Here is a 26,473-nt window from a genome sequence, read left to right as displayed (position 1 = left end):
GCAAACTAAGGAAAAACTGGTTTTGGACTTGTCATTTTCAGAATTGGTGTCTGGGAGTGTGACATGACATGATCAGAAATTGTTGATCACTTCCTTGTCAAGATTTATTTATTTTTTTTTTAAAGCTCTTTGACTCTGTATTGAATGATCACCCCCAGCAGCAAATGTACCTTGCAGCTATACTTCCTAGGGCTCGGTATGTTCAAGTATGAGAGAAGACTGCCTGGTTCCTGAGGGTAAACTTTTTTCCTTGAGAGTTTTTGTGTGAGCTAAGCTCAACTCAGGAGGTCTCCAAAGGTGACGTGTACTTTTTGAGAAAACCAGAAAGGATACAGATGCCCAGGGAGTACAAATCAGCAAAAGTGGCCTTAAAGGTGAGGTGACCTGCTCATAGAGCTTTGGCTATGGAGACTGAAATAAAGCTAACATTCCAGGGTAATTAAACTTAAAGCCTAGAATGATGCTGTGAGTCTGTAGTCCCATCTACTCAGGAGGATAAGGTAGGAGGATTGCTTGAGCCCAGGATTTGGAGGCCAGTCTGGCCAACATAGCAAGAACCCTGTCTTGGGGGGGAAAAAAAACAAAGTATGATCATAAACATCCTAAGGACATTTGTGTAAAATACAGTGGTTAATCTCTTGATGAATAAAGCATGTTTTAATTTGTAAGACTGAATTTGCAGAGGAAATCACAGTCCTTTCTGGCCAAGAGGCAGTTGCTGGGCTCTTACCTGCAGCATGCATAAGACTGGGGTTTCATTTGCCTCTTCCTTGTAGGATGGGCATACGACAGCAGCTAGTGCTGATCCTGGCTCACACTGGTTGTGTCCTTTATATTTGCCTTCTTTAGATCTGCCCTAACTTCTTGTTGTATCCTGAATTCCACAGACAAACTCATCATATCGAGGTAAGGAAATGAGGACAGGAAGTCTCATAAAGAGCCAGAGGAGATTTTTATGACTCCCTATCAGGCTTTCAGTGGATGTCATGGGGAAGTTCCAAAGTTCATTCCCAGGTGGAGGCTCCTGAGGCATCTGTGGTCCTGGAAGAGCCTAGTCTGCATCCTTGAGTCTCCCAAGTGATCACAGTCATTCAAAGACAGAAATGACAAACAATTTTCACTGTCTTCTAATGCTTTATGGAATAGATGCAACAGGAAGAAAGCTCTTCAGTTATTGAGATTTCAAAAATTTTTAAAAATGGAAATAATTACAGCACAATGCCCAACAGTAGATACAACTGCCCAGGATGCAGTGATGGCCAGGAGTAGCACTAAACAGAGAGCTGGTACCTATGTATCTGGAATTCACATATGTACATACACCTATGCATGCATGCACGGACAAACACATATGTAGGAGCATACATATTCTGCAGGCAGAATCCATCTCCTGAATCAAATTTCAGAGGAATGATGATTTACGGCAGAGATGATCAAAACTACGCATTACAAACAGAAAGTGTCCCTAGGAAGGGCGCTATGAATCTGAGCCACAAAGCTGCTGCCTCTGCAGTCCATGTAATGCCACCTAAGTGCTCGGCCTCGCATGACTTGCTGCAGGCTGCCGCAGATTAGAGCTATCGATCGCTCCCTGCAGAAGGGTCTTGCTGTGCAAAAGGAAGGTAAACGAAGGAGACAGACAGCTCAAGTATCGATCAGCTCTGGCGGGGTGGAGGGGGGTTTGGGGGGAGTGTGCTTCCAAATGAGGGTCAGCACTCCTTCACACCACCTATGAGGGTCACTGTAATGTGCATCAGGACACTGCAGAGATGGGTGAATCAGGCCAAATGCTGGAGTCTTGCCACCACCTCCTCTCCTGTCGGTTGGTCACAGACCTCCTCTCAGAGAAGCCAAGATGCAATGTGAAATCTCTGATTTAAAAAAAAAAAAAAAAAAATACATGGCAACAGTAACTAGAATGGGCATTCTACTTTCTCCCAAGGCAAGAATAACAGACCATGGTCACAGAGAACTGCCAGAGGCCATGTTTTAAAAACTGTCAAAGCAATGTGAATACACCTTCAAGAATATCCCTTTCCCCACTAACAGCTGACAGTTTCCCCACTTAAAGCTGCACATTTAAAAAACTAACCCAAACAATATTCTTTTTAAGAAATTTGCAATGATACAATCTTCATGGCTTTCAGAAGACTTTTGTACAAACTTGCATGGGCATGGACTGGGGTTGTGGCCCACTGGTAGAGCACTTGCCTTGCTTGTGTGAGGCACTGGATTAGATCCTCAGCACCACATAAAAATAAATAAATTAAAGGTATTTTTAATAAAGAAAGGTAAAAGAAAGAAGTTTAAAAGAAACTTGCATGGGCATGAAAATATAAATTCATCTAAAAAGTCAAATAAAACTATGAACTACTTCAAAACTCATGATTCTTGAATGCTATAGAAAATCAAACAGATTTAATGTAATGAAAGCAGATTAAAGTAGAAAATAAAGATATCAAGAAATCAAAGTAAGAAAAGCACGCACCTTTTAAATGTGTGTTTCTGTGGACATTGAGGCAGACTAAACTCTACCACTTTTATGATTAAATTCTTTGGATTATATAAAATCACTTATCTCTTTTTGTTTCTGTTTTAAGACATTTTCTCCTATGCATTTCATAAAGACATCCTATGTAATTAAATGGCACTAAAAAAATGGTCTATTTTCCTCTAATTAGAAACTGTTTAAAATGTTTGCATTTTTAATTTTTCATTTAATGAATACATACTAAGTTCTTAATATGTTGGGTAATGGAGATAAGTAAGACATGGTCTTGCTGTCCAGTGGAATAAGCCCTGACCCATTGTGGTCACATGATATCTTCTGTGGGTGAGATGGCAGAGATGTCACTGGTCTCCGTCCTACCTTCACAGGCAGGTTGCTGCTCTCAACAGGCTTCTCTCCTGCCTTGGATCTAGGCTGGCCTTGGATTTGCTTTGGCCAATAGTTTTGGGTCATCCAAATTAAGACTGTGAAAATTCTTATGCCTTCCACCTGGGTCTCCTGTCTTACCCCAAACGGCCAGGGAAGAAATCAGACTGAAGCTGATCATGTGAAGAGGCTGCTGGGTGAGGGCTGCCTGGCCAGGGCTGGCTGCTCTAGCTGTGCCAGCACAGGTGCCAGTCATTTGAGCTGCCTGGGGAAGAACCATGCTGCTGAGCTCAGGCAACCCACAGAAGAGTGCAAGAGTTTCCCTCTTCTTCTCTCCTTCAAGAATCCCTGCCAGAAATTTTAGGCTTTATCCTGCCGGTTTGTAATCTCTACAGTGAGAATGCTAGGACTTCTATTTATAATTATCTTTTTATCTAAAATCAGGAAATAAATTAAGCTTTACTGAGATTTAACACATGGGCTGAAACTAGCATCCTTCTTACTGTCCTGAATCAGGTTCAGTGTACGAATTGTCCTGAGGGAGGGTTCAGTGTATGAACAGTGTATAACCTTCTTGCTGTCATCTCTCAGCCTGTCCTGGGTCAGGTTCAAAGTATGAACTGTCCTGAGGGACAGTTATTCACTTATTTAATACTGTGATGTATCAAGGTTTACATAATTCTCCATACTGAAGTTTTGAATTTGATTATCTTATAAAAAGAAACATCTTTATAATTCACTGTCTTGAGATAGGGCATGGCCATGAAAATCTGTTTTACCCCTTATTTCATAGGAGAGTTCTTGTAAAGGCTGTTGAACATGGAGATGAATTGCTCTTTTTTTCTTTTTCCTTAAGGAAAGACCAATGTTCTAAATTTGGTGGCCTCTTCTATGAAGGCAAGGGTCTGAATTCATTCACTTATTCAACAAGTATTTATTGAACAAATATTTACTCTGTGGCATGTGCTGAGGCTGCATTTGGGGACTACAGTTACCTGCAAAACACCAGCATGACTGGCATCCTGAGCAGTGTCCAACTGGTGCCCTTGTCAAACTCATTTGCTGAATATTTCCTCTCTTACCCTTGGAGGCATTGATGAAAATAACGAAAAAATCTCTACCCTCACATACCAGGCACAAGTGAGTAAGTGAATTAATTATACAGAAATTAGAAGATGATAAGGTTTACATTGAAAATAAAAACCACAGGGCAAGCCATAGGAGGTATCTGGAGGTGTGTATGTGTGCGTGTATGTTTGTTTGAGCTTTATATGGGGAAGTCAGAAATAGCCTACGAGGTGAGCCACGTGGACATCTGGGGCACAGTGGTTTGAGCAGGGGGAGTAGAGGGCACAGAGAGCATAGGATTCTGGCCTTGACCCTGGTAGCAAGAGCAGGGGAGTGTCAGGGCTGATACACATTTCAGCAGGCCTCTGCTGAGGATGCTGGAGGAAGGCAGACCCCTGGTGAGCAACAGGCCCTTAGCCACAATCTAAGGAAGAAAGATACATACTGTTCCCTAAAGGAAAGGGGACATTTTCACACTGAGTGAGAAAGTAACTGCCATATGAAAGAAACATCATGATGAGATGACCCTGAGTAGAAAATGTGGAAAAATGTATCACCTCAAAACTATGAAAGCTATTCCTTTCCTTTCTTTTCCTTCCCTCCCTCCCTTCCTTCCTTTTTTTTTTTTGTTTTTTGTTTTTTGTTTTTTGTTTGTTTGTTTTTGGTACTGGGAATTGAATCCAGAGGTGCTTACCCACTGAGTCAGTAATTTTTTTTTTTTTTTTTTTTTTTTTTAATATTTAGGGCAGGGTCCCACTAGGTTGCTGAGGCTGGCTTTGAACTCATGATCCTTCTGACTCAGCTCCTGAGCCACTGGGATTACAGGTGTGTGCTTCTGTGCCTAGCATAGACATTGAATATTGAAGGTGGAGTGTGTTTTCAGAAAGTTCTATTTGTATCACCCCAAAACTAGGAAAGCTATTTCTAACTTTCCAAATAAAGATTTTAGGGCACTTTGAATCTGCTTGTTTAAAAATGTAACAATGTTGTGCTGAGGGTGTAACTCAGTGGTAGAGCACTTGCCTTGCATATGCACGTGCATGCGCGCGTGCACACACACACAACACACACACACACACAAATATATGCCTGTGTGGTTGTGTGTACATAGGCAACTGATCTGACATCAAGGAAGTTGGAAGTTTCTAGCCAAATATCAACAAGAATCTTTGTGGGACTGGTGGCCAAGAATGAACACTGCCATAGTTTAGCAGGCTAAGAACACTATCTGCCCCATCCCAGTTATGAGTCTTCATAAACTTCTGTGTCTTCATAAACTTCTGTTTTCAGTTGTGAAACCAAGTATCAAAATAAGCCCAGTTGAAGAGGATCCTTTGGAATCACTAAATCACAGACCTGTTAGACTGAGGTTATAAAAATAGCACACTTAATTCCACTGCAGTCACTAAAATACTGTTAATATCTTAGTAAAAGCAAAGCAATTTTATGCCATTATAAAAATACTTCAATTATTATTTATCCCTCATTATCACATCCTTTCAAAATCCTTACTATTGAGTATATTTCATAATGTCATAATGAACTAGCATAGTATAACCTTTTTATTTTTGGTAGTGGAGACTGAACCAGGGGCTCTTCAGCACTGAGCTACATCCCAAGCACCCTGCCCCTCCCTCCCTCCCTTCCTCCCTCCCTCCCTCCCTTCCTTCCTTCCTTCCTTTCTTTCTTTCTTTCTTTCTTTTTAATTTTGAGACAGGGTCTTGTCAAGTTTTTTAGGGTCACACTAAATTTCTGAGATTGGCCTTGAAATTTTCCTGCCTCAGTCTACAGAGCCTCAGGAGTGTACCACCATGCCTGACCTATTTATGTTTTAAAATATGTCTGTGTATGTATGTTTGAATGGCATGCTTAACATCTTTTTTGTCTTTTGAAGAGGTGTGTCCTAAGAGGAATGCAGACTTGTGAGGCAGGCAGTGGGTTCCAGGTGGTGTTGGCATGCTGTTCTCCAAAAGCCTGCTCCCTGACAAAATCACTTAAGCACCTTGGCATTTATGTAATCGGTTATAATTAGTGTATGAGTATTTATTTGTAAAACAAACAAAATCGACAGGGCTGTAGTAAAATTTCCAGCCTACTGAGTTGTAGATGGCATACACATGAAGATACTTATCAGAGACACATGAGTATGTGAACAGTTTGAAGCTGCTGCTGGAAATCATCTTTCCCTCTGAGCTCCTGCGACTCTCTGATCCTTTTTGATGCTTTGGGTTTCCATGATTCAACATATTCATTGGGCAAGAACCCAGTCTTTCCTAGAGCACGGTTACATTCTCTCCTATGTTGGCAGTGATGATCCCTTCCAGCTGGGAAGCCCCCTAAGAGCAAGGCCACTCATCTCTGCATCCTACAGTGCTCACTGTGGCCACATAGATGTGGGGTGAAGGAAGGACGTGGAAGTGTTACTGCCCCAAGTTCCCACAGTGCATGTGGCAAAGCCTGGGGCCTGGGATGTTCTGGTGGAGCTGCTTCTGATCATAGAGAATAAGCGAGGTGCCAGGTTCATCTCTATACTATTGTATTTGTCAGTCATCTGTTTATTTGCTCATTCATTCATTCCTCAGTCTATTTGTGTGGTTTTTTTTTGTTTGTTTGTTTAGTATTGGGGATTAATCCCAGGGACAAAATTCACCACTAAGCTTACATCCCTAGCCCTTTTTGTTCTGAGACAGGCTCTTACTAAATTGTTGAGCTTCAAACTTGTAATTCTCCTGCTTCAGTCTCCTGAGTCACTGGAATTATAGTTGTGCACCATAGTGCCTGGCAAATCTTAGTCTACTTTGAGGGTAAGCATCCTCTGCCAAGTCTTATCAAGTCTTATCCTGACCTCTAGGTGGTAGGTATACAGCAGTGAGCAAAAACAGTTTGCCTTCTCAGCAGTTTACATACTCATGGGAGAAAGAAACACTAACTGGTTAGGGCTAAAGAAAAAAAATGAGGTGAGGGAGGTTGGGCTGTTACTTTGGAAAAACTTTCTCAACATCTTTAAACAGAGACCTAATGGAAGGGAAGGAGCTACAAAGACACAGGTGAGAAGGATAGGGATGCAGAATTCTGGGCAGAGCATGCAGTTTCTGACACTGGCACGTTTGTGGTGATTATAAAGCTGTTGGATTTTTCTGTGGGTGAGAATGAGAACAATTGAAGGGTTTTGAGCTATGATCTGCTCTGGTTTCTATTTAGAAGGAAAACTCTTCTTGTCTGTTGGACAGTTTTGCAGGGAGAACAGGGAGAAGCAGAGGCATGGGAAGGAGGCTGTATACCAGTCTAGGTCATGACAAGGATGCTGAGATCAGGGTGGACAAATGGGGTGCAGGGATGAGAGGCCACTGAATTCCAGTTATGTTTTATGGATAAATTAATTTTATATGTAATTCATTCTATAAATCCTCACAATAATCTGTGAAGGATTATCTTTTCATTTTACAGATAAGAAAACTAATGGACATAAAGATACTTATTCAAAGCCAAAGAACTAGTTATTATTTAAACTAAAATGGAAACTCAAGGTCTGTCTGAGGCCAGCTAATACATACTGACTGCTAATTTGGGCACTGCAACAAAAAGACACACCTTAAAACTTAACTGGCACTTGTAAGAAAATTGCTGCCATGGAGGGAAGATAATATCCCTAAACTCTTCTCTGTGAGAACACTTGTTAAGTGAAATCAAGACCTGACCACAAGAGGGGTTGGGGAGGAGTAGCTCAATGATAGAATGCTTACCTAAGATGCTTTAGGACTTGGGTTTAAGTCTTGCTACTGGGGTGGAAGGTGGGGGGAAGACTTGCCCACAAGGGTCCCATGTTAGGACATCATGATACTGTATAACATGAGATGATGCAAAAGATTTTACATTACTTCATGTTTATGCTCAAGTAAATAAAAGTTTCCTATCCTACTGAGTCATTGTTAGTGACACTTTTAGTTAAATAGTTATTAGCATGGGGGTTCAGCTCATTACTACGTAAAGGCATCCTAGGCAGTCATAGTACAGCTCTGGAAACTCCAAAGCATTGCTGACCTGCCATATTTATGGCCTAAAGTATAATCACTGGGGTAAATTAATCCAGAGAAAAGGATTAGAGAGTACAGATTTTTATGTTATTTATTTTATGTTCTGTGATTAGAGAACGTAGACATTTATGTTTGTGGAAACCAAAACAAGTAAAAGGAAGCACATCTTATCCTGATCTGAGCTAAAATCAAGACTTAGCACAATTATATTAAAATTATAGAGGCTAAGTACAGAAATTATGTTTCTTTTTATTCAGATAATTTAATGCTCTTTTATGATGAAGTCTTCCAATGTGTGTTCATGTCATTATAAATGAAGAAAAAGTTTATTGTGTTAGAGGCATAAATTCTTTTTCCTAAATTAATGAGTAGTTAATATTTCTAAGACATTTGAAAGAGGTTCTTCTTTAAAAGGGTTAAAAGTACAGGAAAATACTTCTTAAATTTAAAACTAATTGAACATTTTCCCAATATTCATATTACATTGGTTTCTTTGGGTATAAATTTAATTGAACTAAGTTCAATTCATCTTAAATGTATAAAGAAAACACACATCCTATTTAATTTTTCAGAGCCAATCTGAACTCTCAGCAGGAAAAAATAATGTGATGACAGTTTCCATCTTCTTCAGGGAGAAAGTTATGGTTCTTGGGTGTGAAAGGCAGAACATAATGGTAAGTAGCAGCAGTTCTCCCCATCGGCTCTCCACCTTCTTTAAATTCCACTGAGGATGACAGTTTGGATGGAGACCCCAAAATCTATTCTGTCCATCTGTTTTATTATTCTTAGAACAACTGTCAAAGTTGCCCAGGGATCAAGTTGCAAACATACTAATTTGCCTTTGAAAAGTAGGCCCTGGGGGAATTCTGGAACTCTGCTTATAAATTCAGAATCCCATCAGCCAGCTAGCCTGCCCTACCCTTTGTGGAGGTATGAGACTTCGCACTTCCAGGCATACATCTGCCTCAAGGCTGGGATGCACTGATATACTTACATCCCACTTCATAGGCAAATGAAGGCAGAACCACAGGGACTTGGCATCTTAAAGGGCTGGTCTCCCCGCCCCCCCCCGCCCCGCCCCAGAAGAGAAGCCGACTCAGGGTTTTTTTTAGGAGGCAGCCCCTTCATTGATCATGGGTGGATGAAAGACCAAAGCTTTGTACTGAAGAGTTTAAAGGCGTGAACGTGGCAGAGGGACACAAATTCTGTACTCCTTTATATCCTAGGACCAAACAGGAAGATGGAAATAAGTTGCAGAAGATAAAGATCATAAACCACTGAACACGGTATCATTTCATTTCTGTAATTTTGATAAAACAGTTATAAAAAGATCATTCAGCAATATTGAATATCTGATGGACATTTGTAAGAAATAATGAGAAATGTCCAGAGAGTGGTCTACCTAAAATGTTGTGGCGTTTACGGAGCATGCTACTCTGTTGGAAACTAAAGTCTAAAGTTTTCTATCTTCAAGGCAAGTGCAAAACACAATGTACTAATTAAAGCACATATTGACTCCCTGGTGGGTGGCACACAGGCCCCCTGGTCATGGGAGGGAGGAGAAAAGGGAGCAGGGCACTTGCATTGATCCTCCTCCTCCCACCCTGGTCCCAGTAGTCTCTATCAAAAGCTTTTCAAAGCACAGGCCCCACTAAATGCATCTGAAGCACAAACATTGAATGTACCTGGTTTTGAATTTGGCAAAATTCCTCAGAAGTAAACTAGAAAGGGCACCTTTTCAAGGCTAACATGATGGCATCTGGGTTGTATTCACTCAGTTTACCAAAAAAGTATTCTGCTTTGATTACAAAATTTACTGGAGTGTGTTGCAAATTACTCCGCGTGGAAACCTGCTGGGAGCGGCTGCAAATGCGAAGGCAGACACTGCACAGAAGGGATCACCAGTTGGACTTGCTTGCTTTGTCCTTCTTTGGCTTTGCACAATATCTTATTATAATAAGGCATGTATTATCCTTTTTAGAGATTTGAATAACAGAAAATCTCACTTTCAAAATACTGCTTATAATCTCAGAGTCTACTCCATGTTCTGTGGATGCCGTTTATGGCATTCTGTTCCTTTTAAAATGGGACTGATAATTAGTCAACTGAAATTTGATTAATGTTGGATTAAGAGGTTTCTCATGTCTCCCTGCAACGTGTTATTTCAGTCTTGTGGGCACTGGAAAAGATTGTCTTTAGAAAACTTGTTCCTTTCCTTTTCCAGAATGGGAAGATGAGTTTAAAAACCTTGACTTTTAAAAAGAGAATTCGGTCTGTATCCAAACAGTTTATAACGGAGGATTCAGGTTTGTTGTTTTTTTCCTCACTTTTAAAAAAAATTATTTTCTTACTCTGAAGGTAGAGCCAATTAATTAACAATTTATGAAAGAACAAAATAATATAGAAATACAAGTCTTCCTCCAGAAATGCCAAGGGTGAGATCTTTTATGTTTTGTTTTTAAGTTTAGCATGGATCAAGGGTCCCTGACAGTCTCTACTCTCAATAGGCTCTGTAGCACAGAATTTGAGAGTATGAACTACTCTGAAAACAAAGGACCTGTCTGATACAAATACTAAAGTCTATGAAAATGATCATTAGATAATATTGGAAGGAAAGATTTAAAATTTATACTACTTTGTGCTTTTTATAAAGTTTAAGCCTAGAGATGCTGCTTTTAGTTTCTTTAGGGTTTTAAGAAGATCTGTAACGACCAGACTTTCTTCCATGTTCTGCTCTGGGGCCAGATGATTCTGTGTTTCTTCTTGCTGATGTTTTAAAATTCATAATCTTGTTTGCCTACTGCTGAAGAGTGTGGAAGAATCAAGAATAATGGCTCCCTTTGAGGCTCTGTCATTCCCCAAATAACCATCTAAACGCTAAGGAAATATTGTCATGTATGAAATGACCTTTTGCTCTTTGAATATTCAGACATTAATAAATGTTAAATACCTAGAAATCCTAGCAGCTCTATGGAAAAGGTAAGTAGGGTCAACAAATACCCTCTTGCATGCTTTTGACATGATAGTCATTTCCACTTTTCTAACAGCTTTCTAATAACAAAATGTATTTGGGAACAACAGTGGAATTTGTGTCATCATGACCAAATGATTACGGTGCAAACCCGAGATTCTTCTGGGGCCCAGCAGGCTTCTGGTCCCTATGGAAACGAAACTCAGATATTGTCCTCCACTCAGCTGGAGGACGAGCGCTGGGAGGCTTTTGTGCTCCGTGAGATTTCTTCCACAACCTTCCCGCAACAGACCTAGTGCTTCCTCCTGACTCCTTTCTAATTGAGATGCAAATTAATCTCTTTGGCTGATTACACTTCCCTTAAAGCTACTGACAAATGCAGCTGTAACCAGAGTTTGTGGACTTTCCAACAAGTGACTTCAGCTGTCAGTATTTGCATGTGCGACCGAGGCCCAGCCTGCTCCAGGTCTCAGGACTGCAGAGAGCTTCCTTTGGGCGATGCAGACGTTTTATTTACGTGTATAAAATTTACATACAATTAAGAGTCAAAAGATTAAAAAAAAAATCCCCTCCCTCCAACAACCTCTGACTAGTCCTTAGGATTTAGGACACTAAAATTTAGGCCTTTTGGGTACTTCTTTCTGACCCTGGACTAGAGGGTCACTCTTTTCTGGGAGGCTATGGTTTTGATGGCAACATTACACTTTCTGCTTCCCTCCCACTTCTCATCTGTAAGTCTTCTGACTTTAACAATGTTTGAATTTAATCTCTCTCCCCAAAACTAAATACACTCACAGCTCTAAGAAAATGCAATTACTGAGTAGACTTCACGTTTTCTCTGTTCTCCTTTCCATTAATTTCAAAATCAAATATAAAGCCATCATTCTAATTGTCAAAATTCTCACGTTGAGGTCCTTCAATAACTTTCTGAGGAGATGATGGAAAAATGGTTATTTAATTTTTGCAATGCTGGGGATTGAACTCAGAGCTTTACATGCTAGGTTAGCACTCTACTTCTGACCTACATCCTCAGTCCCAGAATTATTCAGAACACAGTCAAAAGAAATATGTGTGAAATCTATTTTTCAGTAAAATTCCTTTTTTTTTTTCATTTTTGAGGACTAATATCTATGTATTTTTACCAACTCAAGAATTCTTTATTGAACACGTGCTATGTGCCAGGTGCTGTTCTAAGTGTTCAGGATTATAGCCGTAAACTAAACCTTGAAAATGGAAAAATGGCTTAAATGCATACATACATACATAGATGCATTCATAGTCCATATATAGAGCTACATTTCACCTTGGACAATTAAGATTTTCAATTTTGAAAAAAAATGCAATTTTATAAAACATGACTTGCTTTTGTTTTCTAAACTGTTTTTACCAAATTAATCCCTCTCGATCTCCTTCCTTTCCACGATCTCTGCCTTTACATACACATATTCATGTTGTACCAGGAAGTATACGTGAGAGGAGTATCAGCAAAGTGGAAACAATGCCTGCGCTAGAACTTCACAACATAATTGGGAGCTGGCGTTGCAGTGGGTGATACACATCTAAGAGATAAGAGGGTACATCAAGATCCAGCCTGGCAAGGAAAGATCTGAAGGTGAAACCACTAGGAAGAACGGAGTCCATTATTACATGAGACTCAAGGGCAAAATGTAGAGTGGGGCGCAGGAGAGTGACCCAAAGGAGACCTAGTTTAGGGCCAGCACAGTGGGAAGCTGCACCCTCCATGCCTTCCATGAAGGCCTGGCAGTGGGATATGGTGACCCATTAAGGATGGTGTTGATTCTGTGGCAAGAGAGGAAGGATGGGACTGTGCAGCATTACCCTGGTTTCTCAACAGATCACTAGAATGAAACTTTTCCTGAGGGGATCGTCTTTGTCTAACAGTGATAAGTCATTTTACAGCACAACTACTCCTTTCTGTGAAACCAGCCCACAACCACACCACACACACACACACAACACACACACACACACATTTGTTTAAAGTACTCATTTTGTGGGCATTTCTGACCCCAGGGAGCCAAACTTTCACGTGGAGGAGGAGGGTGTTTTAAAGTTGCTGAAGAAAGCAATTTCCTAACCCTTTTTTAAAAACATCTACATAGGTAAAAAGTTAGCATTTTCTGAGACCTAACTCTACAATTGATTGGTTCCAGTTTTCACGAACTCCATTATTTACAGGGGCCAGACTGGTAATGAGGGGCTAATACCCACAGGTAACCTGGTCTCTTCCCAAGGACAAAACCCTGTTTCATCTGCTTCGCCCATTAGCCCTCTCTCGAACTCCCAGCTGGTGTGGTGACATGATGGTGGTGTTGGCACTAAGTCTTAGCACTAGGGAGACACCAGGCAGGGACTGTGGTGGACAGAAGAAAAACACACTGTGAAGAAGCCAACTGCTACCAGCAGGAAGGGATGCATGTGGGGGGCGGGAGGGCGGGTCACAGATGGTCTAATTCTTCAGGAGAAATATTTTAAAAAGTTTTTTAAATGCAAAATCTCCTGGTTTTACAACATGGCTAACAACTTTCAGTTCTGTGACTAAGCAATACAGGGAGGCCAAATGCAGTTCAGAGCCCACCTGTGGGCTGGATTCTTTTGCAGGCAGTTAGTTTGTCAGCTCTGGGTTTTGAATGTTTGCCTTGACCTTGAGCTAAAGCTGCTTCCTGGTTGCCTCTGCTCTGCTGTTCCCAGTTCTGCAGACTGGTCTCCTACTTAAAAACCTCCCAGGATCTGGAAAAAATTCCTTCTTGGTTTTAATGGCTCCCAAATACCTAAGGCACAATGGTCAGGATTTCTCTGGGACTGAATGCAGATTGGTCAAAAGCCCCCTTTCAAACTGTGACCTGTAGAGCAGCACAGAACTTCTGGATGATCCTTAAGGTTATAGAAGCACAGAGATGATGGCCTAACTCCTGTAAGGGACTACAGGCTTCATGCACTGCCATTCCAGAAAATACTGATGAGGTTGCTGGCTATGCATGTGTCTCTGGCTGTCTGTTGTCTCTCATCTCCAATTTGTGATCATTTCAAAACTTCCAGATGTTGTTTGAGTGCTATCAAGCCGTGTCACCCTCTTCCTGCACTTCCACAGCTGGTTATCGAAACTCGAGTACATGACATTATATTCTACCCTCTTCAATCTCATCTTGGTAGTTTGGACCTGAAAATCTCGCCCATCAAGATTTCCTAATTTCTGATTTTCCCTAGGGTCAAATTATCACTTTATTATAAGTGATAGTCTGATAAATATGTTCTAGACCCTCGTGAAAGTTACTGATAAAATTGTGGAATAGAAGAGAAGTTGGACAAGCCATAGCAGAGAAACCATACCAGAAACAAGGCCCTCAGTCAGTCTGGTGGTTTATGAATTACTACTTTTCCAGTCTGATTTCAGTGAAGTCATCCAGCTCTCAGAGGTCCATAGTTTTCTCTCACATCTGCCAGATGGTCTTGACACTTAATCTTACGCTTTATGAAAATTAAAAATTTGCACTTATATGCTTCCCCTAAGCTCTGTAAAGTATGTTTGAGATACCTTAGTCTTTGTGAGCACATTCTTTTCTGAAAGGTCATGAACTAATTAGTAATGTAGTCTAACAATTTTATAAGAAATCCATGTAACATTCCAAAATTCGTCCTTTTCAACAATACTTAAAAATGAGAAAAATATTTCTCTGTTACTGATTTTGAGTGTATTCATTATTCTACATTACTTCTAAAGGAAAAGAAATTAGTCTTTAAGGTTCTAGATCATTGCTATTTATCTGTTCTACAATCAGATATGGGTGATCCTGAATCAGGACCTTTTTTGAAAATACTGTTTTCTTTCTTTTCTTTTCTTCTTCTTCTTCCTTCTCCTCCTCCTCTCTCTCTCTCTCTCTCTCTCTCCCCACTGCCCCTTATTGGGTTGGGGTGGTAGCTGCAGTAGAGTACTTGTTTAGTGTGCACAAGGCCCTGAGTTTGATCCCTTGTACTGAAAAAAAAAAAAAAAAAAAAAAAAAAAACCAAAAAAAAAACCTGAATATATGAATTATATGAATACTTTTCCCCATTAGTGTTTTCTCAGTGGTTTGTATTTTACCTCATTCACTAAGACAATTTCCTCTCCTTTTCCATTTGAAGAGGATATTCAGTTCTAGAAGATGGAGAATCATGAGAATACTGGTTAACAGTACTGACTGGCTAAGATCAGGGCCAGGAACTCCTTTTTTAATTTAGTGTATAGATTTTAAATATGAATTAATCAGGATCACCTTCTTATGGCAGTTATGTTGGCTGTTCTTTCATGCTTACCCATTTTCTATCTCAGAGAAATATTTTAATTTTAAAATTTAAAATATTCCATTGTTAAAAATCTCTCATTCCTCATTTCCTTTTACAGTCTCAACCTACCCACGGGAATATGCCATTTCTTCCTATCAATTGTATTTTGCATTGTACTTCGCAAGTGTCTGGTTCTACTTGCATTTTTCTCCCATTTTTATACAAACTCAAGTACTCATATAAACTTATTACTTTCTGTAACACCCAAAAGTTACAAAATCCTTATTTCAAATTGCTAAAAAATGTAAAATAGCAGTTTTCCTTGTTTGCTTCCTGTCTTTGATACAATGAAACTGCTTGCCAGCTGAGAGCTCATTTAATGTTTGTTGCTTTTAGTAGAATGTGCCTTGGAGTTAGTATCAAGTAGTAGAAATCCCCATTTCAACCATATCTTGATTTGGGCCTGTTTAGAAATTTGGATTAAAAAAAATCACTGTCCATCTCTTTCATTCAGGGTCTGGCTCCATTCTAGCAACTGCTCTAAAATCCAGTCTCTCTCCTGTGTATTTTCCATTCATAGGTACTTCAATCCCATCCTGGAGTGATTTCTTTGTTTTTGGTACTGCTATTCCCTTGCAGAAATTCCTCTTATACTCAATTTTCCAAGTGAAGACTTGAGACGGCTAGACCCAATCACGTGTAAGACTCACCAATAGGATATGTCTTACTTGGCCAATCTGCTGAAAGTAACCCTTTATCTCTTTCTGCTTTTCTGTGAAACCATTCTTCTCCTTTTCCTTCGCCTCTGTCTCCATCTTATCCTTTCAAATATGGTCTTTAAATGCTCCAAAGAGTTCTATTATTCTTTTCCCTTATCATTCTCTATACCCCTGCAAATCTAGCAGGTACCGCAATGCATCAGTCCACCTCCCGCATAGGTATCCAATCCATTTCCCTGGCACTGGCATAGATCAGGACCCTGCTGTCTCTCTCAGAGCTCCTTCCCTGGCCCCTACAAATGCTTTCATCACTCCCTCTTCCATGTGTGTGAGGCTTGTGCATGTATATAATCCTATACTCTGCCATATGGAAGTTTCTGACATTTCAAATGTAATGCTCTTTCAAAGCTTATTTGTGAGCAACTGTTATCCCCTTATTTGGGATATCTTATTTATAATTCTATTTTTTTTTTTGTGTGTGTGTGTGGTGAACATAGTGCCTGGTATATGGCAGAGACATTTTAAATGTTGACAAATGCATAAATGGTTCTGTATGGCAAAATACAACACATGGTACAGTTTGACTTCCACTCTGAAGTGTATGGAAATGAACAGAAGAAATTATAGATCTTCCCAGGAAAATCCCATTGGAGAAAAAGAAACAGGGTCATTACAGCTTTAAGGAACAGGGTCATTTTGAAGATGTGTAAACTAGGAGCAGAATTTAGCAAAAAAAAAAAAAAAAAACTGTTGACATCATGGTGTGAGAAGAGAGCAGCTCGGGTATTATCAAGTATATCTGTTAACTGAAAAATGAAAATAAATCTCACTTGTGACAGAATGAAGAACAAAATTACTTTTTCATAGGCAGCCCAGTTTTCTCCATCAAATGCTGATAGTTCCAGAAAGTAGAGATGGTGAATGCCATTGAGACTATTGTTCTATTGAAGTGGACGTTTATTTTAAAAAGCCACCATCTGTTTGATTCAGGGTGAACTCCTCCTAATGGGCACACTGCATATTGTGTGGCAAGCTTTTCCCCGAAACAAGTTATCTGACAAGGAGAATGAAAGTCCTGGCTCAAATGGTTTTGGAAACTTCTATCAGCTGACCATGGTTTGATTTTGAATCTTAAGTTGGCTTGGGAACTGTAAACATAACATGTGGCAAGCTTCCCATTTATAACACTCTAGGCATAGGAACAGGCCCTCTGATTGCCCATGAGGGATAGAAAAAGCAGATGGTAGGTGAGTTGGCCCTCATCACTCAGAAGGGCAGTGGTCACAGGACGAAGGCTCCACTTGACAGATTTGATTTAGTCCACTGAGAAGGTTACAGGAAAAGCCAGGAGGGACAAAGGGGCTAGGCTGAAATGTTACTGAGGGTGCTTTCCAAACACAGCCAATCCTACTGTGTTCATATTTTTTTTTTTTTTTTGTTCATTTAAGACAATGATATTTTTCAGTTTTCTATGTACCTCATCGACAGTTCCAACTGTTTGATCAGTTAGCCAAGAGAACCCCAAACAAGAACTTCTTTGATATTGATTCTAAGCTAATTTACTGCTTAAAATTCCAGAAATAGGCAAATTTGTTCCAGCAATGCCCTAATCCTCAGCTTAATCAGAAATGTTGTGTTTTCTTGAAACTTACTGAATAAAATCAGTGGGCAATGCATTTCTACTTCTAGCTAAATCTTACACAAAAATGAATCCCAGTTGACCATATTTTAAGGCAGTTAAATACCAATCATTCACTGGGGAGGGAACAGGGATGTAAGAATAACTGCTCCAAAGTAATTCCATTGGCTCTTTTCTTCATTTGTCTGGATATGCATGCTTAATACTAAAAAAGAAAATGTTCCCCCTTTAAGGGATTTATAGAATGTCTGAACATGTCCTTTGTTCATTGAACAGTCATTCTCATACCTAGGAAATGAGTGACTCTGACATAAAATGAGCAGTTCTACTTAACAGTTGTAATCTAAAAGTTAGGTATTAAATGGGGATATAGGACTTCCACATAAAGTGGCCTATATTGCTAATAAAATTTTTCCCTCTTTGTTAGCACTCACCAATGTACCTACTATCTCAAGGGAAGAGGTAATGGCAATCTTCCTCACATTTCTGGTCTCTTAAATGAATTATTTTTTCTATGGCAGAGTACACGAGCTGCTTCCTGTCTTTAATTTTTTTCATTGTCAAGGATGGAACTCAGGGCCTTGTGTGTGCTAGGCAAGCGCTCTGCCACTGAGCTAAATCCATAACCCTGGGGCTTTCTATCTTAATGGGTCTTAGTTCATATGTCAATACAGTGTTGCCAAGGACTTCCTGCCAGGCTTTAGGAAGGGGGTCAATTCTACATACCTGGGAACAGAGTTCCTTGAGTTTCAGAACAGGTTACAGGTGGGTCTGTGGTTTGTGGCCTGCATGGCTGCACATGGAAAATGTATTTCCTCTATTATTGTTTTCATAGAAGCTGACTGCCTTGAGAGGTCGCATTCTCTGCCAAGCCAGAACTGGCTTTGAATGCAGAAAGCAAGCAACAGTGAAAAACATTGGGAAACATGAACAACAAAGGACCTGGAATCCTTTCTTAGTTGGGCTATTTCCCTGTAGTAGCCAATTACTTACTTTGAAATGATGACACAGAAAGAATGAGGATTACAAGGGGACCAAAGGTCTCTTTTAGTCAACTCTTTTGTTGCTGTAACTAAAAGACCTGGACACAGAACAATCAAAGGAGGAAATTAGAGGTCTTAGTCCCAAAACAGTTAGCTCCATTCTCAGGGCTGGAGGTGAGGCTGAATATTATGGTAGCAGAGTGTGATGGAGGAAAACAGCTCAGGAATCATATCAAGAAGCAGAGAGGGAGACTCCACTCACCAGATACAAAATATATACCCAAGGCAGACACCCAGTGACCTACCTTCACTCCAGCCATATCCTACCTGCTTCAGATGGCCACTCAGTTAATCTCCTACTAGGGGAATTAATTCACTGACTGGGTTCTCATAACCCCAATCATTTCACCTCTGAATATTCTTGCATTGTCTCATACATGAGCTTTTGGGGAATACCTAATATCTAAACCATAAGAGTCTCTCTTCCTGTCAATCATCCTTAGTGAGGAATAAACTAATTAGGTAGAGAGAATGGGTAACAAATATATGTTATAAAAGTGAAACATATACAGGTTAGGTTAGTTTTATGCAATGTTTGCATTCTTCCTATAAGAATAAAATATATATGCACAGATGAGCTATAAAATGGAATTGCATAATTTTAGCACTTCCATATTAAAAGCTTTTAGATTTGTACATTAAATGGCATTGCACAATACAAAGAAGAATTAAAAAAATTAATGCTAACAATTAAAAATTGTAAGTCCTTTACACAGAGTGGACATTAGTGAAATAAAACTACCATGAGAAGTCAGGGGGACTAGAAAAGAATGGAAAAACTTTACATTTTAACACCTTTAAAGGCATTTCTTCCTGCTTTTTGAAACAGAGCACCCCATTCTCATTCTGTACTGGGGCCTACAGGTTATGTGGCTGGTCCTGGATCTAAGTGAGTCCAAGGTACTGCTGATCTCCTCAGTCCTTATGGGGCCTACATAGGCTTAGGGGCAGTGCAAGTGATCGTTATACTCTTTCTCTACCTTTACCCCTGCGTCATGTGGGGACAGTCAGGGAGGTTTCCCTCTGGGTCATCCAGAATACCATCTCTACCAGAGCTGGCTCTTGGGTTTGTCACAGGCACCCTGATGGACTTGAGAACACAGAAAATCCCTACAAAATACAAGTTTACCACTCCAGAGCACTGAGTCCTTGGTGCCTTCTGCCTAGAATGTTGCCCAAGATCTTGGACTGTTTCTCTCTCATCCTCCAATGTTTGCCCAAATGCTCTCTCCTCAGAGGACTGCTCCTTAACCTGAGCCTCATTTACCACAATGCTCTCTCATTTCTTTTTGGAACTTTTCCCAATTAGCTTATGCATTTCTTAGTTTGTTTTCTCTATGAAGTATGCAGGCAAGAACCTGGTCCCCCTTGTTCCCCACTATAGCCCTGGCTCCCATCTCTGGACTTGGCAGAGACACCATAGGAAATGTTTGTTTGATAAATGAATAAATGTAATTAGACACCCATAATTAGGATTTGTTAAGATTATTCAGTGTTTTTCAAAATTCAAATCTAAGACTTGTGTCAATGAAGCAGCAAAATCCAGACATCATCTATGACATAATCAAGCAGGTTTAAATTTTTGCCAAATCATGTGTGAACCTGGATGTTTCAACAAAACATTAAGGAAACAGTTAATTATTGATAGCCTAGGCAGACACATATATAGTTTTAAAAGTCAGTATATTTTTTAAAGAAATAAAATAGAAAACAACAAAAAAGTGAACAAACCAAAAAACTCCCTTTTTCTCTTAGTTTTAAAAATATTTTCCTCATTTTCTCCTCTTGTAGTCCTCATTTCTCATCTTAATATTAGCCCTTCTGCAGATAGAAGAATAGTTAAGCGATTGCAAAGTTTTCCCTACGTGACTACATCTCCAAAGAAAATTATGTAACAATTGATTTATTGTTTTAAATAGTAAAGCATCAAAGTATAAAATACTTTTTGTCTTATACTTTCTCTCTCAAAGCATAAGGCAAAAAATGCTCAACATTTTTATTATAAGTATAAATAAATAATAATCAATATTCTTATATTGATTAATTTTTAGATTGGTCAATATTTTATATTGATCATTATATTTATAAATATAAATTTATTTTACTATTTATTATTTATAGTTATATTGATCAATATTTTATAATGATCTTTTTTTCTTTTTACTATTTCTTTCCTAATTTCTGTACAAAGCTGTCCTCTGAGATGTCAAGTTTACTGCTTTATGAGTTATTTTAGAGTACAGAATTTCCTAACTCACATTAGCATAAGTAGCCCTAGCCGGCATCATAACTGTCAATATGATCAATTGGAAAGTTTTTGAAGTGATACTAAATAACATCCTTTGGGGAAAAAAAAAAAAAAAAAAAAAAAAATATATATATATATATATATAGGTTCTGTGGATTGAACTCAGAGATGCTTTGTCACTGAGTACATCCCCAGCTCTTTTTATTTTTATTTTGAGTTAGGATTTTACTAAGTTGCTTAGGGACTCACCAAATTGCTAAGGCTAGCCTCAAACTTGTGATCCTCCTGCCTCAGCCTCCTGAGTTTCTGGGATCACATGTGTGTACCACCACACCAGGCTCCTTTGAACTTAAAATATTTTTTTCCCTAAACTTGATTAATTCAATGGTGCAAAATTAACTTTTATTTGAAAGAGCAGTTTTTGACAAAATAACAAGGCACGTATTTTAAAATAAGAAGTTTGGAAGTAGGGAAGGTGATGTGGCAAAAAACCACAGTGGACTTAAATAAAACTGTATTTTCTGGTTTGCAAATGATTTTTTTGTGTGTGTGTTTTTTGGGTTACCTTGGCCTAACATACTTGACTGATGGGTGTCCAGTTCATCCTAGTTGATATGCAAACTGACAAGTTAATTGCTGAATAGGGCTTTCTCATATCTGTCAAGAAGCTCTTTTTAACAAAACGTGAAAGAAAAACTCCATGCTGAAGGCCGAATCCACACCAGTCATAAGATTAAGTCTGGAGTGCTGTGGAAATCATTGCAGAGAATGCCATCTCCAAACCACCACCACCATCGTGGACAAAGCACCAGAGAGTGTGCTAGAGGGAATAATGCTGCCCTGGCCCCGGGGGAGGGACCAGATGGGACCTAATAGCTCTTTTCTACTACTAATTTCTATGATAATTCTAAGTTGCCACATGGCATATGTATTTTTTTTTTAATCTAAGGCAGAATGTCAGACAATAAAGTGACCAGGATTTTAATGAAAGGTATTTTTCATGAACTGTATCTATTCGGACTTGATATTTCTTACCTCCCTCCATCTACTAGCAACACATCATTTACAATTAGGTTGGGAGAAGTTTATGGAGAAAGGTCAAGCACAATGCGTTTTTAATCATTGTCAATACCAATTAGAAACAAATATTTCTAGGAAGTCAGATGCTTTTTGCAACGATTTTATGAAGTCATTCGCATCGTTCTTTTAATTAAAGATTATGCTTGGATTTAAGAACTACGGCACACCAGGTAATGTTTGAGAGAAAAATTAGAGAAGTAAAAATTCTTCCATTTTTAGAGACAAAATCAGGAATTAGAGGAAGAAATATTAGTGATTTGGGAAAATCACAAAAGAATTTCTGGCCATTCTTACTGGTGAGTCCAAATGCAACTCCATTTGGGACACCTTTCCTTCTCCTTCCAACTAGATGCAATTTCTCTTCCTGTGACCTTCCAGAACTCTATTTGCATTTCTCAGGTGGCACATGCCACATTCTTTAATTTATTAGAGACATTTTACTTGCTTTGGGGAGGTCCTCTGAATGAGACCATTATATTTTGCTTAGCATTCCTCTTTATAAACAGACTGCAACACACAGGGCAGATAAAGGAAGAGACTGAACTTGGAGAAAAATACCGACAGAGCCATGGGCATCTCATGATAGCCATAGCTTCTCACACACAAATCGATGTGAGTAAATCCATGAAAATAAAATCTTCCTAGGTCCAATGTAGCAGAAATTACACTTAATATAAATTAACAAACAGTGTGAAAATCATACTACATTATTTTCAACATAGAATGAAAAAATTCTCACTTCTATTTTCAATTCAGTTTTAATACTTACCTTTCATGAAAAACTATCTGGAATCTCGCTTCTGGGAGTAATAGTAAGTTACATATTTAGAGCAAAAAGATACAAGCTCTGGTAGAGTGGGATGAGGCACTTCACAGCCCTGCTGGCGTTGATGCACGTGGCACATATAAGGCTTGGCAGCAGCTTCCCACTCACTATGGCTCCATCGAACAGAGGACCGAAAATGGAACCTGTTGATCAGAAATAGAAAAATGCTTATTTTTCAAAAACCAATAAAAGCTATGTGAGAATAGAGAACTGATATTTATAACTTGGAATGAACACATAGGCAGTCATCCTCAGGGCAAGTGCTGACCTTCAACAGGACATGTGTAGAGAGGGCTTTCAACTCAGGAAAAGCAGGACTGCTCTAGGAACTCTTGAGAAAAGCTTCTTGTTAATGAGAAATTATCACTTTTTGTTTTTTCTTTTAATGTGTGTGTATGCTGTCATTTATAGAAATGCCACTATTCTTTCTAAGGGCTTACATCATGTAGATTATGTGGTACACAGATACCAGTTTTGGACTGGCAACGTTCCTATTATGGGTGTTGACTGGGTTTTTTGTTTGTTTGTTTGTTTGGTACCAGGGATTGGAACTCAGGGGCACGCGACCACTGAGCCACATCCCCAGTCCCATTTTGTATTTTATTTAGAGACAGGGTCTCACTGAGTTGCTTAGCACCATGCTTTTGCTGAGGCTGGCTTTGAACTCGTCATCCTCCTGCCTTAGCCTCCTGAGCTGCTGGAATTATAGGTGTGTGACCCTGCACCTGGTGCCTGTTGAGTCTTAAAAGAGATGATCACCATCACCACCACAGTCAACAACTACATGGTCCTACTTAGAGTTCTTGTTCTTTTTGAGCTTTTCTCTTTGCTTCCAACAGACTGCATGGCCTCATTTCCTTCTACTTCTTCAACAGAGACATGGTTTTCCTTTGCTGAACCCATTTCCACCAGGTAGGCAACCTGCAAAGTTTTCATGCCTGTCTTTTTTGGATTTCTTTCTTTTCTCTACCCTACTTCATTAGAGTTTTATTCACTAATAGGGATATGGTTAGCTCCATGAGATCAGGAACTGATTCTGCTTTGTAATTCATATTAATTTACTATTTAACTTGCTTGCTCATCTATTCACAAAATAATTATTATGTGATGGACACCATTTCATTCACTGAGGACACAGCAGTAAATAATACAAAAATCCCTGATTTCACTGAGTTTACAGGTTATTGTAGATTTCAGATAACAAACATTATAAATACATAAAATGCCTGATGTGTTAGGTAGTAAAAGTGTTAAGGTGAAAATAAAACAGAAGAGATCAATCAAACTTTTTTTGAGGTGTGGTATCTCCAATTAGGTCAAATAGGCAGGGAGGGTTTTAAGAGAAGATGATATTTTAGTAAAAGTCTAAAGGAAGTGGCAGAAGGAATCACAGGTAGGAGTCTTTCAGATTTCATTTGATAGACAAACATTCCAGGCAGAGGGACAGCAAATAAACAGGCCTGAGGCGATGGGAGTGGAATTGAATGTTTAAGCAACAGCAAGGAAGTCACAGTGACTAGAGCCAAGTAAGTGGAAGGAAGACCAGGAAGAGACAAAAGTCAGGCAGGTAGTAAGAGGACCTTGTTTGAAATTTGAAGGATTTTCAATTTCTACTCCAAAACAGAAGGCTTCTAGAAGGCTTTAGGGAAATAGGGTAAATGATCTAACCTACATTTTTAAAGTACTGTTCTTACCACTGTGTTGGGAAAACTGCAAAGGGAAATTATGGAGACCAGTTGGAGAACTATTGAATAATCCAGCAAGAGATGATAATGGCTTGGATCAGAGTGGTGGTAGGAGCAGATGGCTTTTTGGATATGTGTTCTGAAGGTAGAATTGATAGGATCTGTGGAGAATGGGTGATGAGGTGGGAGGGAAAGAGAGGTGTCAAGGATGATGCCATGATTTTTGTTATGAGGAAGGGTCATGAGTTCAGTTTTAGATATACTCAATTAGAGATGCCTATTATGTATCCAGTGGTGATGTGCTGAAGAGGCAGTAAGGCAGGGGAGAGGCTTAAATTGGAGATATAACCTAAGAATTGTTCATCTGCAGATGGTGTTTCCAGCTACAAGAGCAGATGATATTCCCAAAGAGCATGAGAAAAGCTCCAAGGACTATGTCCTGTGGCCCTACGATGTCAGAGGTTGAAGACATGAGAAAAGAAGACTGAGAAGGAGTGGCTTTGAGATGGAGGAGACCAACCCCTAGTGAGTAGCTCTGTACCTGGCATGTGGCTGGAATACATATACCTCCTGAATGACTGAATTTTACTAATATTTTACATAATTTAATAAATACAAGTCTTTGGCCTAGGTCTTTTAACATCTCCCAGTAACTGCTTATTAATTACTTATTAGTCTTTTCTGTGGTTGCCATTGTAGGGTAGGCCTGGGATACAACAGGAAACACAAGACTGTTTTCGCCTATAAGGAGCTAACAGAATTGGAAAACTATGAACTAATATCAACAAAAAACGGATGTCCTTTACTAATTTTTAGCAAATTAAATCCAATAATATAACAAAATAATACATCTTGATCGAGTGGAATTGTCTACAGGAACACAAACTTGGTTAAACATTCATAAGTCAATTCATCAATGCAATATACCCCATTAACAGAATAAAGAAGAAAACTAGAAGACTTTCTTAATAGATGCAGAATAAGCACTAGATAAATTCAATCTCATTCATGAGTTTAGAAAAGCACAACAGAACAACAACTTCCAGAAAACTGGAAAGATAAGGGAACTACTTCAATTTAATGAAATCTAAAAGAGGAAAAAAAATGGCATCATAATTAACAGTGAAATATTGAATGTTTTCTACCCAGGATCTAAAAAGGCAAGAATGTTTATGCTCACCTCTTCTATTCAACATTTTTAAGGTTCTGATCATTGCAATTAGGAAAAATAAGAGAAAGAAAAAAAGAAAGAAACATAAAGATGAAAATGAAGTAAAATTATTTTTATTCATAGATAACATGATTATATACATGAAAAATCCAGAGAAATTTAACTAGAACTAATCAGTGAATGAGTTAAGTCACACGATACAATAGAGTCCCCGAAGCAGTTTATTATATTTACATATAATATCATTATTATATTTATATCACGTTGTTATATTTCAGAATGTTAGTAACAACTCAAAAATACCATTAAAAATGCTGCTTATAATAGCATCAAAATTTTAAGATAAATTTGACAAAAGATGTGCAAGACATTGATACTGAAAACTACCAAACTGTGCTGAGGTAAATTTAAGATAACCTAAATAAATGCAAAGATGTACAATCTTCATGGACTATAAGTTTCAACATTGTTCCAAATTATTATAAAATGGATCTACAGATTCAATGTAAACACAATTAAATTTCTGGTAAACTTTTTATAGGTAGGGATCAGGTGATTCTAAATTCAATATGAAAATGAAAGACATAAATTAGCTGAGACAATGATGACTTATATTACTTGACTTCAAGGCATGCTGTCAAGCTACAATAATTAAGATATCAAAATAGTGGCATGAGAATAGACATATACATAGAAGGAACAGAACACAGAGTCCAAGGATAGAGCCACACATACATGGTAACTGATTGGCAGTAAAGGAAGCTCATCAATTTGATAGGAAAAGGAAAGTTTGTTTTAATAAAGACATTGGAACAGCTGAGCAGCCATTT

The 26,473-nt window shown here is 38.9% G+C and overlaps 1 protein-coding gene across 1 annotated transcript in view; it reads right to left on the bottom strand.

Annotated features, from left to right (window-relative positions):
• The window catches only part of RALGAPA2 (Ral GTPase activating protein catalytic subunit alpha 2), a 309,855-nt gene that overhangs the window by 55,885 nt on the left and 227,497 nt on the right, over positions 1-26,473 (bottom strand). Inside the window, 2 exon segments of the mRNA XM_079124240.1 lie at positions 22,804-22,924; positions 22,927-22,930. Coding sequence (XP_078980366.1) covers positions 22,804-22,924; positions 22,927-22,930 — 125 coding nt within the window.

The sequence above is a fragment of the Sciurus vulgaris genome (genome assembly GCF_902686455.1).
Source record: "Sciurus vulgaris genome assembly, chromosome: 2".
In the NCBI taxonomy this organism is placed as follows: domain Eukaryota; kingdom Metazoa; phylum Chordata; class Mammalia; order Rodentia; family Sciuridae; genus Sciurus; species Sciurus vulgaris.
The sequence above is the reverse complement of the archived record's forward strand: the minus strand, read 5'-3'. Positions and strand labels throughout refer to the sequence as shown.